This window comes from Henckelia pumila, chromosome 1 (genome assembly GCF_033568475.1).
Source record: "Henckelia pumila isolate YLH828 chromosome 1, ASM3356847v2, whole genome shotgun sequence".
Classification (NCBI taxonomy): Eukaryota; Viridiplantae; Streptophyta; class Magnoliopsida; order Lamiales; family Gesneriaceae; genus Henckelia; species Henckelia pumila.
The window spans coordinates 177680782-177694847 of NC_133120.1; the positions used below are offsets into that span (position 1 = coordinate 177680782).

Sequence of the window (14066 nt, forward strand, 5' to 3'; positions counted from 1 at the left end):
TAGGGAGTAAATTGAATGTAGATTATTTCTAAAGGTGCTCCAATTGCATAATGTGAAAAAGGAAATAGTGTGAATACTTACTCAAAACAAAAGGGTAGTTGAAAACAAGAAAGAAAAAATTGTGGTGAAAGAGAAAAAGTGTTGTTGGTAGAAGGCAAGTGAAGAAAATTTCTAGAGATCAATGAAGTGAAAAGAGATGATGAATGTGAATAGAAAGAAGTGGAATTGAGAAAATAGATCATCGATTACTCCCTCTTTGAATTCTTTTTCTTCATTTGGAGCCATTAACCTAGCCTGACATTATAAGTCAGATAAGACCTATTGACCGAGTCACAGTCGCCCAATATACTAGTGGAGAGGGGTTGTAAGAATTTTACTTATGGACTATTGATAGACATGGTTAATGAATATGGATTCTTGATTAAAACAAACACACACTATTTTTCATTGAGTTATACCAGTCAGTAGAGTGTGTATCATTGAATACTCCCAAAGTCTTGATCCTATTATAACTGAAAAAGTCCTTATGATCCTAGAATGTGTGAATTGAATTCGGAGTAGAGTATTGCAAAAACGGACTTGTGAGATTTTGAAGTTTGCAAGGTTTGCGAGTTAAATTTTTTTAGGTCAGCATATGTGGATATGATTGGACTGTTTTCTTTTGGAAGAAATTCTGAGGCTTGATGAGATTGATTTTACTTACTTGTTTTGTCGTTTTGTTGTGTCTACTTGTTAGTTGTCACCTATTTTGTTCGAGGGCGAACAAAAGGTTAGTTTGGGGAGGTTGATAGAACTCGTTTTTGTGCGTTATTTTTGCTTGTTTTGTGTTTGTTTTGCATTAGTTTAGTATTCGTTGTGTCTGTTTTTACCATTCTTATTTCGTTTATTGTTTTAAAGTTTTTTTGTAGTCACTCCTCTGGTTTATTTATTTTTATTGCAGGAAATCACCAAGAAATGCTGATACTTGGTGAGAAGGTGATGCACAATTGAGGCGGTGAGGATAGCGCAAGAAGAATAGCACATTTCTGGAAAAAGACGAGGTGCCCGCGCGGCAATTTTCTACTGCGCGGGCGCACTCATCATTTGTAAAACAGTAGCTGGCAGAAAGGCATGGCGCCCGCATGGCAATTTTCTACCGCGCGGGCGCAACCACAAACTTGGGAAACAGGAGTAGCCAAATTTTCAGGCGCCCGCGCAGTAATTTTCTACCGCTCGGGCGTGATGCGCTGACGTGAAATTTTATTTTTTTTAGAGAGTTTATTTCGGGAAGGATTCTTGGGGACTTTAAATACAATTCTTTCCTTAGTTTTTGAGGGGAGATACGGACGCACATCATGATGCAGATCGAGGCTGAGCAATTCAAGATTTCTCTTCTTCGTTGGGAGTTTTTCTTTTCTTCTCTTCTGAATTTTTATGTTAAACACTTTTGAGATTGAATTTTTGTAATGAATTCCAGTAGCTAATTTTTTATTTTGTTAGAATCGAGGGGATCCTAACCCCGAAACACTATAGTGTGATTGAATCACCGGACGTATTGAGATTTGATTTATGTTTATAATTGATTTTATCATATTTTTCTTTCTATGTTGATGATTAGCTACCCTTAACATAGATTCGTAAATTGTGAATTGCTATCGAGAGATAGGTTCCTAATTAGGACGAATGATAGAATCCATGGACTTAAAATATGCATAGAGATATGGTATTTAGTACATGTTGATAGCCATAGACCACCAGGTTGAAAGTTGTAGAATTCATAGAATGCAAAGCAATCAGTCATGATAAATAATTAAAGAGATTTAATTATTTCACTGATTTGATTAGTTTGACATCACCTCGAGAGAGAGTGTGAATGTTACAGGAATTTCTGTCAAATTTATAAGAATAAATTAAATTCCAATCGTCCAGTTCAATTAGGAGAAAGGTGAACCGAAATTCCAACAAAATCATTTAGAATTGGTGTTCTTCAGTCTGAGAATTGATTGTTTGGTTGTGAAATCCACTTTTATTTACGTTGAGTTCTTAATTAATTTTAAATGTTAGATAATTCCAAAATCAAATTTGAGATACTTTGTGTAGTTGAAAATCAACGAGACAAATTACTATTGTTAGTCTCTGAGGACGATACTCGTACTCAGTACATTTTATTATAACTTGAATCGTGCACTTGCGATTATTATCGACTGGATTTGAGAGATTTTTAAAGAAAATTTAAGTGTTAGTATTCCATCGATCATCTGTTTTCGCAATCAGAATTGAATATGAGACAACGTAGATGGCTTGATTTACTGAAAAATTTCGATTGCGAGATTAAATATTATCCAGGAAAATCTAATGCAGCTGCAGACGCCTTAAGTAGAAAGGTATGTTCTTTATCCTTGTCTACGATAGGTGTATCTCAATTGGTGGAAGATTGTTGTATTTCTGGATTAATATTTGAAACAGATATGCGACCTATTCGTGTTTGTGCTATAAGAGCTGAGCCTGAACTATTAATGAGAATCAAAGAAGCACATAAAGAGGATCAGAATATTCAGAAGTCTATTGCTATGGTCAGATCTGGTCATCAATCTGAATATCAGGTCAGTGCTGATGATGTTTTATATGTGAATAACAGACTTGTTGTTCTAGATGTTTCAGACTTGAAACAGCAGATATTGAAAGAGGCTCACAGCAGTCGATTCAGTATTCATCCTGGTGGCAGAAAAATGTATAATGATCTGAAAATGCAGTATTGGTGGAAACAGATGAAGTCAGATGTGACCGAATTTGTATCCAGATGTTTGAATTGCCAACAAGTAAAAGCAAAAAGAAAGAAACCAGGTGGTCTATTGTAGAGTCTATCAGTTTCAGAATGGAAATGGGATCACATTTCCATGGATTTTGTTACACAGCTACCACATTCATCCAGAGGGTGCGATGCCATTTGGGTGATTATTGATCGTTTGACGAAATTAGCATGTTTTATTTCGTACAGAATGACGTACAGACATGATCAGATGGCAGAAATCTACGTTAGAGAAGTGTTAAGATTACATGGTGTGCCTAAATCTATCGTTTCAGATCGAGACCCTAGATTTACATCACACTTTTCGCAAAGCTTGCAACAAGCTCTTGGTACTCAATTGCATCTGAGTACAGCTTATCATCCTCAAACAGACGGACAGTCAGAGCAGACTATCCAGACACTTGAGGATATGTTAAGAGCTGTAGTACTAGATTTTGGTACTAGTTGGAAAGATTCATTACCACTTGCAGAATTTTCTTATAATAATAGCTATCAGACGAGCATTGAGATGGCTCATTTTGAAGCACTGTACGGAAAGAAATGCAGATCACCATTGTATTGGGATGATATCTCAGACGTACCAGATGTTGGACCAGATATGATCCGAGAAATGACTGAAAAGGTGAAGCTTATTCAAAAAATAATGAAAATAGCTCAGGATAGACAAGAAAAGTATGCAAATATCAAACGACGACCTCTATCTTTTGATCAGGGAGACAGAGTTTTCTTGAAGATTTCTCCGTTTAGAGGTACAGTCAGATTTGGCAAGAGAGGAAATTTATCTCCACGTTTTATTGGTCCATATGAGATTATCGAGAAGATAGATGATCTTGCTTATCGACTCACTCTTCCTCCATCTTTGTCTGGTATTCATGACGTATTTCATGTCTCTATGCGGCGGAAGTATCAGCCTGATCCTTCCCATATTCTTCAGCCTGATGAAGCTGAACTTGACGAGACTCTCAGTTATTTTGAGCAGCCTATTCAGATTCTTGATCGCAAAGATAAATAGCTCAGAAACAAGACAATTCAACTAGTCAAAGTTCAGTGGAGTCGACATGGCACTGAAGAAGCGACTTGGGAGACTGAGTCAGACATGAGACAGAGATTTCCAGAGTTGTTTCATTGATGTGAGTTCTTATTCTGCTTTATGTTATTTCTTTCTCTTATGTGTATACAGATTGTCTATACAGCTTGCTTATGATTTCGAGGACGAACTCATGTCTTAGTGGGGGAGAAATGTAAGGCCCGGGATTATTTAATTTTAATCCGAGAATATTTAATTTGGGAATATTTAGAGTTTAGAATTAAATTCTAATATTCTTAAATGAATAAGGATTGAAATTGAATTAAATTGCTTTTCCGGGGACTGAATTGCAAATAGCCAAAAGTTCAGGGACTAAACTGCAATTTGGCTAATATTTATCTACACTTATACCTTATTCAGACAATTTAAACGTGAATGAGCAGAAAAGAAAAGGAAGAACGGCTGAAACCCCAAAACTCCATTTTTGGTCTCTTAAAAAGCTTCGATACCTCGCGCTCCGGTTGTCAGAAATTCCAGATAAATATATATCTGCGATCACCGCTCCGAGACCTTCATTTTGGTACAACTTTTATTGAGTGTTCTTATACTTTATTTTTATTTTGAAGATGGGTTGATATTCTTTTTGACTATATTTGTGATGGAGCTAGTATCGGTTGTGAATTCGCAGACGGTTTGGAAAAAGACTATCGTTCGGATTTTATACGATTTTAGCAAGCAAAATTCGAACCCTATCATATCTGATTATGATGATTTTCGAGTTATGTGTGATGATATGTTAGAGATAATGAGTTAAATGGATTGTTGATCGATTGTGATATTGTTTGGATTGCCGGTTTGTAGCAGTTACGCCGTCGATTCGCCAATTGTCAAGACTTTGATATTATTGATTAAAAGGAGCATGGTTTGAGTTGCATCTGATCTTGTTAGTTATTCGATATGTTATTTCTCAGCTTTCATTTGAAGATTGACGATTCGAGAATCCCGATTTGAACCGAGAAAGAGTTGAAGCAAGGTTTGCTAGCATTGTATTTGAAATGAAGTTGAGAAGCTGAGCAGATTTTGACATGTTGTTGTTGATTGTATTTACAGATTTGAAGTACTTTCAGACTCGACATCGAAAGGTATAAATGACAGCGAATCCAGATGGGATAGAACACTCGAAATAGCTATTGTTTCGAGTATTCCCTTGTTAATCACATACTTGGTTAATTATGTATTTTATGTGAGTAGATGCTTTGATTGCTTTACATGTTTATGTGATTAGTTGTTCTAGATGTTTTATAGCATTTAATGCATACAGAACATGTTGCATTCATCTTGAACTCCAGCCAGAAAAGCACAGAGGGTTGAAAAGCCTAGAGTGCATATGACGTTTGGAGGGCTGTAGTTGAGTGGCACGGATTGTAGACTTACTTTCAGAGCCAGAAGACTCACTATAGTTGCACCAAAGTTAGAGGAAATAAAGTATTTAACTTCACCTCGATTGGGTGAGTTGGTGTTCGTTAAAGATTTTATTTCCTCGAGATCCCAAAGAACTTATATTCGATTGATATCAGCTTGATAGCCTCTTTTGCCATATGCATTGCATTCATGTTTATTATCTCGCGTTTTATGTTGTTTATACTGGGATTTTATTCTCACCGGAGGTATCCGGCTATTGCTTTGTTTTGTATGTGTGCATGGCAATAGGTGGGGTAGGAGCTGGTCAGAAAAGACAGGGATAGCTCGAGATAGAGTCTTAGCATGTGAGGATACGGGTTGTAGCAGTAAGACATGTACTTTGAGTGGATAAACATGTTAGAAAATAATACAAGAATGTTGTATAAGTTGTTAACTACATGTGTAACTTGTGTAGGAAAGCTTATCAGATGTTATTAGATTGCATGTTTATTATTTTGGAGCTTGTATCAAAGTATGTGGATGTATGTTTCATGTTTGATAGCAAAAATCTTTCCTGCATTTTCTGGAAAATGTAGCCCGCTCGATCGGTAGAAGTTCACCGATCGAGCGAGACCCTTATTTTGCAAGGCAGAGAAATCGAGTTTTGTTGCCCGCTCGATCGGTAGAAATTCACCGATCGAGCGAGGCCAAGAATCCCTGGACCCGAGAGCTTCTAGTTTGAGCTCGCTCGATCGGGCAACTTTCGCCGATCGAGCGAGACACTGTAGCTTTTAAAAAAAAAAAAATTTTTTTTTTTAGCTCTTGGTTCTTTATATCCTTTATGTACTTGATTAATTGTTAATTCTAATAAATTTCCCTAAGATAAGATTAGCAACCCGGGTCCCCACATGTATTGATAGATACGGGTGCGTCTCACTCTTTTATATCTGAGAAATTTTTATTGATGCATGTCTTGCCTTATGAGCCTCTGCCTACTGTAGTAGCTATTACTTCACCTTTGGGTGGGGGAATTGTTTCCGTAAGATTGGTTTGGAAATGTGAACTTCATTTCGAAGGTAATGTGATTATGTTCGATTTTATTATGCTTGGGTTGTCAGATTTTGACTGTATTATCAATATAGATGCTTTGACCAAGTACAGGGCTACCACTGACTGTTTTTAAAAAGTAGTCTGTTTTAGACCGGAGATGGCAGAGGAGTGGAAATTTTTTGGTAAGGGTTCTCGATCCAGAATTCCTTTAATATATGTTTTGTCGATAACTCATTTGTTACAGAAAAAAGCAAAGAGATTCTTGATCTATGCAGTGGATGTCCTGAAATCTAGCCCAGAATTGGTTGATATACCAGTGTTTAGAGAGTTTGTTGTCGTCTTTCCAGATGAGATTCCTGGATTGCCGCCTATTCGTGAGATCGAATTCAGTATTGATTTATTGTCAGGTACTCAATCAATTTCTAAAGCTCCTTATCGTATGGCACCAATCGAATTGAGAGAATTAAAAGAACAACTCGAGGATTTGATTGCCAAGAGATACATCAGACCTAGTGTGTCGCCTTGGGGTTCTCATGTTCTCTTTGTGTGGAAGAAGGATAGATCTATGCGGCTCTGTATTGATTACCGTCAACTGAATCAAGCGACGGTAAAGAACATGTATACTTTACTGGTAGCGCTTATCGTGTACGCCCAAATTACCCGACTCAATCAGATAAACAAATAATGCAGTAGTGTGAGTAGGGATCGTTCCCACGAGAAAAGGTAAATTTAAAAGTGTTCTTTGAAAAATACTAAAATAGTAAAAAGGGGGGTTTGGGAGTTGAGATTAACTACTGAAGCTTGTAAGCAATTAAAATTTACTAACATGCAAAATTAAATAAAAGACTGAAGAAATCAATAAGAAATAAGACTTGGTATCGGTTGACTACACCCTTGATATTATTTATTCAATCATTGATCATCTAAAAATAATTAATCCTATCAAATATTCATCATCGGAAATTTAATTCCTGTTTCACCTTAATTTTAGTTAACTAGACACAAGCGTTCTAAGTTAACCCTTACCCCATAGACTAACCCAATACCAGCGATCAGATTTAAATCCACGGTAGCATTCAAACTAGTAAAACTGATAAAGCTAGACAACCCATACACAAGAGGATGAATTTAGCCTAGTCAATTATTATTCCCACGATTTAGCGAATTCAACAGCAGAAAATATTAATCGTAGTTGCTTCGCAAATTAGAGGTTTCAAACAATTACGGATTTGAATTCTAATTTAGCTTTTGTTTGTATAATGAAATTCTAAGATGGCCAATCTAAAAATCTCATACACAAGCATATCAATCAATTCAGAATAATTCTTGATACTTGATAGAAATCAAACATTGGAAATCAAAATCTAATGAATAAACTAAATCAAGGGTCTTGTCTTCCTCAACCAAGTATTAAAGTTTAGCCAACAATACCCATGAATTCTCTACAAAAATTCATGAGAGAAAATAAAAAATAAGAAAAGAAGGGAGAAAACCTAGCCGTCCAGAGGGAGTTCTTCGCGTTCTAAGCGTGTAGAATAATCTGATAATCTCCCTCAAAAACGAATTAATTGTCTAATAAAAGTCTAGAGCCTTAATTAAAAGAATTTCCCAAAATTACAAATTTTTCCCGCATCAGACCCGCGCGCTCGATCCCAACAATTCCCAGGATCGAGCGCATGGTAAATATTCAACTCTCTGCCTTTAAACTTCCTTGAGCTCGCTCGATCCGGGATTTTCACCCGATCGAGCGAGAGATCTTGAGCATCCTACTGCCTTCAGAATTTCATGACCGCGCTCGATCCCAAGAATTTCCAGGATCGAGCGCATGCATCCCTGATGAAAAATTCTGCTCTGCTGTTTTCTTTGGACGCATGGACGCACTTCGATTTCTTCGATCAACAAAATAGCAATTCCTACACAATGAATAAAAACTAAGTTAAGAAGCTCAATGCATGACATAAAGTAAAACTAGAATAAAACACAAACAATGACACAAAATGCATGCAAAACACTAATCAAAACGACACTAAAAATGCAAACAAAACACTACTATCAAATACCCCCACACTTAAACCTTGCTCGCCCTCGAGCAAGTTATGCAAAACAAAATATAAACACAATGAAAACATAAGAAAGGACGAATCACGCATACCATAGCCTCAGAGAAAACCACTTTCATCTGACAAATAAGTTCATAGCGACTCTCAATCATCAATGATACACCTTCAGTCGAATGAGAACGTGTGTGTGTGCCATGTTACCCCAATTACATGCAACTTCAAAAGACAAAGTTTCAAGACTGTTCGCCGACCTTTTAAACAATTCAGTGTAAGCTACACCATCAAGAACTCTCCTCTCAACAATCATTCAACACAACACAACTTTCTTGAGAATAATTACGCACCTCCGAATTTTGCACCCGGTATTGCAATAGCCCCAATAATTACCCGCAAACTTAGCTACAACTAAGACAAGATTAGAATTTCAATCCCCTCGTCTATAGCCCGGATGGAGCATCAACCCCATTTTATCCGCATACTTAGCCTTGATCTTGCTCTTTTAGGATTTAAATCCTGTCAAGGCCCGAATAGAGTTGTAAATTATTTTTTTTTTTTTTTTAGGTACGCCCAAGATCGTAGGTGTCACATAAAAAAATCATCAAGTTTCAAGAAACTATCAAGTTTCATAGACACCTATTGCCGTGTAATGGTCCAACAGATATCCACGATATCTAATACATCGCTACACTTCACTGGTTAAACATGCGTGCTTAAGAATATTCAACAAACAACCTACAGTTTCTCATATCCAACTAAGAGCTAAAATTTTTTTTCAAAAATTAACATTTTTCAACTATCTCATCATAGGCTAGAAATCATCCTTTACTTATACACAACAAAACCTCATGACACAATTTATGAACTATATGCAAATACGCAACAAACATAATGCAAAACAAACAACAAAACACTGAATGCACCCCCCCCACACTTAAACGAAGCATTGACCTCAATGCTCGAGAACTAAACTAAACAACTAACAACACAAAAGAAAAAAATGAAATGCAAATAAAAAAATAAAAAGAAAACTCCCCAGGTTTATGGATTGGCGTCCGCCCCGTCCTCATCATGCTTTGGCGGTGGCACTGGGTCGACCCATGGGAACTCAAAAGATGGCGGAAAAGGAACAGCTGGTGGGAGTGTGGTGGGATCAATCCCTAGTCGCTCGGAGATGCCACGAGTGATATAATCTAGCACCTGAAAATTTGCAGCAGTGGCTGAATTGAACATGTTCTGGTGCTGCGTGAAAGCGGCCATCTCTTGAACAGTAACTGCAGTCGAACGGCGTGGAGGTGTAATAGGATGCACCTGCTCATTCACTGCCACAAATTGGTCATCCACCAGAAATAGGCTCCGCCTATAAGCCCTTTTTGCATCAACGACGGCTTGATCAATGGGTCGCATTGGTTGCAACCATTCCTCGTCTGCTCTAGCTTGCACACCAGCTCGCAAGCATAGCTGTGTAATGATCATAGGAAAGAAAAGACCGGATGTCCTAGAAGCAACCGACTGTCGTATCTGAACATGAATAACTCGACCCACATTGACCGGAATTCCGACATCGAGAGCATAGAGCAATACAGCACGCTCCACATGTACCTCACTTGTGTGTGAGATTGGCATTAGACGGCGGTAGAGGAATGCGTACCAGGTGGCCGGATTCACAAAAAGATATTTCTCTTTGAAGCACTTGTAAGTAATCGGATCCAACCAAGCAGCCCGGTAAAGCATAGCTGAGCAAGGATCTCGTGAACATCCGGGTAAAGGGCAGCGCTTTGGAATAAACTGTCATCGACATCTGGTGTCTCGAGCATGGCATTCAGCTCAGAGGCTGCGTATGAAACCAAAGTGCCCCGGACAAAGGCCTTGCCATCCGTACGCTCCGCAGCATTAGCATAGAATTCCCTAACAAGAGGGACAATGACTGGAGTGGGTTGCTTACAGAACGTTCTCCACCCACGTGCCAATACTTGAGCCGCCACTTCGTTTACAGTCACATCGAGATCAAAACCCCTCTCAGTAATAGGGGATCGATGGTTCTTGGCGTGGTCGTAGCGATCACGAGCCGCTTGATTGACAAAGCGCCCGGCTAAGTTGAAGGATGCGGTTGTAGCTCGTGTGCCTTGGCGAGAAGATTCGCCTCTCTCAGTAGTATGCCTTGGATCCATGAGCACTCAAAAATTTGCAAGGATTAGTTATATTGGCAATTCGTCGAACACCTTGCGTGCACCAACAATTCCGGCTTTTCTAGCAAAATATGGCCTTGGAGGAGTAGAGAGTAGGAAAAAGATGAAGATTCCAAGCCCTTGAATGATCCTGTAATAGATTGATAACAATTCGTGAACAATGGTGAAATGTCAAAAATTTAGAGAAAAATGAAGCTAAGGGCCGAGGGGAATTTGTAGGGAGAGTGGGGAAAAAAGAAGGAAAAACGCCTAGTTAAAAAGCCAAAGTGGCGCGCGCTCGATCTGGGTAAATTTCAGGATCGAGCGCGCCTATATAAAACGCGAGGCAAAGAGCTTGTGAAATCGGCGCGCTCGATCCGGGAAAAATACCCGATCGAGCGTGCCCAAAAAATAAATGAGGCAGTAAGCTTTTTCAATATGCGCACTCGATCCCAAGAATTTCTAGGATCGAGCATGCCTCGAAAAAATTTTTTTTACGAAAATGAAATAAAAACAAAATTGAACGAAACAAAAAATTTTAAAATAAAATTAAAAAAAAATAAAAAAAATAAAAGAAAAAACTAAAAAAATTAGAAATACTGGGTTGCCTCCCAGTCAGCGCCTTTGTTTACGGTCGTTGGCTCGACTGAATGTTGTAGTTTCTCAGGGTGGTTTAAATTTGGTTCCTTTGTCCACCTTCACCCATTTAAAACATTTTCCAAAAAATTTTGTCCCAAGCATTTGCTGCGTCAATTTCTTGAAGGTGCTAGCTCCTTGACCCCGTTTCTCTTTTCTCATGGGCATCCTTTTCGCGTTATCAGGAGGACATTTTGTCGCAGTTTTTAGTGCCTGCATATCAGAGAAAAATTTTTCAGCAGTAGAAATTTCAGCAGGTGTTACAAGAATATTAACAACACTTTCACGGGCAGGAATTTTCAGGGTATCAAAAATATCAAATTTAGCAATTTTTCCATCGAATTCCATCGTGAGATTACCGTTATCAACATCTATGATAGACTTAGAAGTTTTCAAAAATGGTCTTCCTAACAAAATAGGACTATTCAATTCATTACTTTTCATGTCAAGAACATAGAAATCAGCAGGAAAGACCAAGTCACCAACTTCTACTAAAACATCTTCTAACAAACCCCTTGGAAAAATAGTAGATCGATCAGCCATTTGGATAACAATATCAGTTTCATTCAAAGGCCCAAGATTTAAGGAAGCATAAACAGAGTATGGCATGACGTTAATAGATGCTCCTAAATTTAGCATGGTCGTATCAAGCTGAACACCTCCTATTTGACATGGAATCGAGAACATACCTGGGTCCTTGAATTTTGTAGTTACCTTTCTTTGAATAACGGCAGAAACCTGTTCTCCCAATTCAACTTTCTTACAACCCTTCAAATTTTGTTTTCTTTTCGCAGTACATAATTCTTTCAAAAATTTAGCATAGCGAGGTACTTGCTTAATAGCATCTAACATTGGAATGTTTACCTCGCGTCTACGAAAAGTTTCATAGAGCTCCTTTATCCCCTCATTTTTCCTAGAGTCCTTTAAAGCTAAGGGAAAAGGGGCTACAGGTTTATACTCAGACAAAGGAAGAAACTTACCTCTCGGTGCTTCTTTAGGAATGGGCTCACGCTCCTTCACCTTAGATTCTTTTTCCCTTTCAGTCTCTACCGTTTCTTTGACCAATTTGTCTTGAATCTGCAGCTCCTTTCCACTCCTCAAAGTGATAGCACTCACGTTCTCCTTCGGATTCACCACTGTTTGTGAAGGCAAACGGCTGGAATTTTGTGCTTCCAACTTGCTAATTGCTGCAACGAGCTGCCCCATTTGGGTATTTAAGTTTTGGATGCTCGTCCTGGTGTCCTGTTGAAAAGACATGGTATTAGTGGCAAGATTCTGAACTATGTTTTCAAGAGACTCACCTGGCGTAGGAATCGGAGGACGCTGTGGTGGAGGGTTCGGCGGCCTATAAGCTTGATTTGCTGGAGGATTGCCATATCTGAGGTTTGGATGATCCCTCCAACCTGGATTGTATGTGTTAGAGTAAGGATCATACTTCTGCTGAGGTGGCCCTGGAAATCCTCCTGCTGCATTGACTTGCTCCGCAGATCCCTCTTGAAGAGTGGGACACATGTTAGTTGCATGTCCCACTTGAGTGCAAATTCCACATACCCTTGCAATCTGTCCATTCCCTACAGTCATATGTCGCACAAGAGACGTCAGTTTGCTCAGTTTTTGTTCAAGGGAAGAAACGTTTACCTCGTTACTCTTCCTTGGTGTAGGATCACTTCTGTTGGTGCCAAATTGCTGAGAATTGGCAGCCATATTTTCTATTAAGTTCCTCGCTTGCACCGGAGTTTTGTCCACAAAAACTCCTCCACTATTCGCATCCAGCATACTCCTGTCATGAGACAACAACCCTTCATAACAGTATTGAATTAGTAAGTTTTCACTTATCTGGTGTTGTGGGCATCTGGCACAAAGTTTCTTGAAGCACTCCCAATACTCGTGCAGTGACTCTCCCATATGCTGTTTGCACCCATAAATTTCTTTCCGGATGTTTGCTGCTCTAGAAGCTGGAAAGTACTTTTCTAAAAATATTCTCTTCATCTCAGTCTAGGTGGTGATGGATCCAGAAGGTAGGTAGTACAGCCAATCCTTAGCAGAACTCTTTAAAGAGAAAGGAAAGGCTCTGAGCTGAATCTGCTCCTCTGTAACTCCATGCGGTTTCATGCTTGAACACACCACGTGGAATTCCATCAGATGTTTGTGCGGATCCTCAACTGCAAGACCATGAAAAGCAGGCAGTAAGTGTATCAGTCCAGATTTCAATTCAAAATTAGCATTATTTTCTAGAGTAGGGAAAGTAATGCATAAGGGCTGTTGGTTTGGATCAGGAGTGCCCAATTGTTTCAAACTCAGATTAGCGTTAACAGCCATCTCTTCTTCTGGGAATGCAGCTCGAGCAGCTTCCTCTTGTTGTTTCCTACGAAGTTCTCTCCTTCGCGCAAGCAAGGTTCTTTCTATATCTGGGTTGTATTGAAATTCTTCTTCTTCTGAAGATTCACCTGAAAGCATGAAAAAACCAGAGTAGCACTACGAGGAATAAATAAAAAAAAATTAAAATTAAAAATAAAAATAAAAAGAACACAATAAATTAACACCGTTCCCCGGCAACAGCGCCAAAATTTGGTAGCACTTATCGTGTACGCCCAAATTACCCGACTCAATCAGATAAACAAATAATGCAGTAGTGTGAGTAGGGATCGTTCCCACGAGGAAAGATAAATTTAAAAGTGTTCTTTGAAAAATACTAAAATAGTAAAAAGGGGGGTTTGGGAGTTGAGATTAACTACTGAAGCTTGTAAGCAATTAAAATTTACTAACATGCAAAATTAAATAAAAGACTGAAGAAATCAATAAGAAATAAGACTTGGTATCGGTCGACTACACCCTTGATATTATTTATTCAATCATTGATCATCTAAAAATAATTAATCCTATCAAATATTCATCATCGGAAATTTAATTCCTGTTTCACCTTAATTTTAGTTAACTAG

General features: G+C 38.5%; 1 protein-coding gene across 1 annotated transcript; it reads right to left on the bottom strand.

The window, feature by feature from the left end:
- Positions 1 to 11154: 11154 nt before the first annotated feature.
- Positions 11155 to 13032, bottom strand: LOC140874521 (uncharacterized). The gene is made up of 2 exons (XM_073277820.1): positions 11959 to 13032; positions 11155 to 11865 (listed from the first exon to the last, which is right to left on the bottom strand). The coding sequence occupies exons 1-2, from the start codon at positions 13030 to 13032 to the stop codon at positions 11155 to 11157; spliced, it is 1785 nt and encodes a 594-aa protein (XP_073133921.1).
- Between the last annotated feature and the right edge of the window lie 1034 nt (positions 13033 to 14066).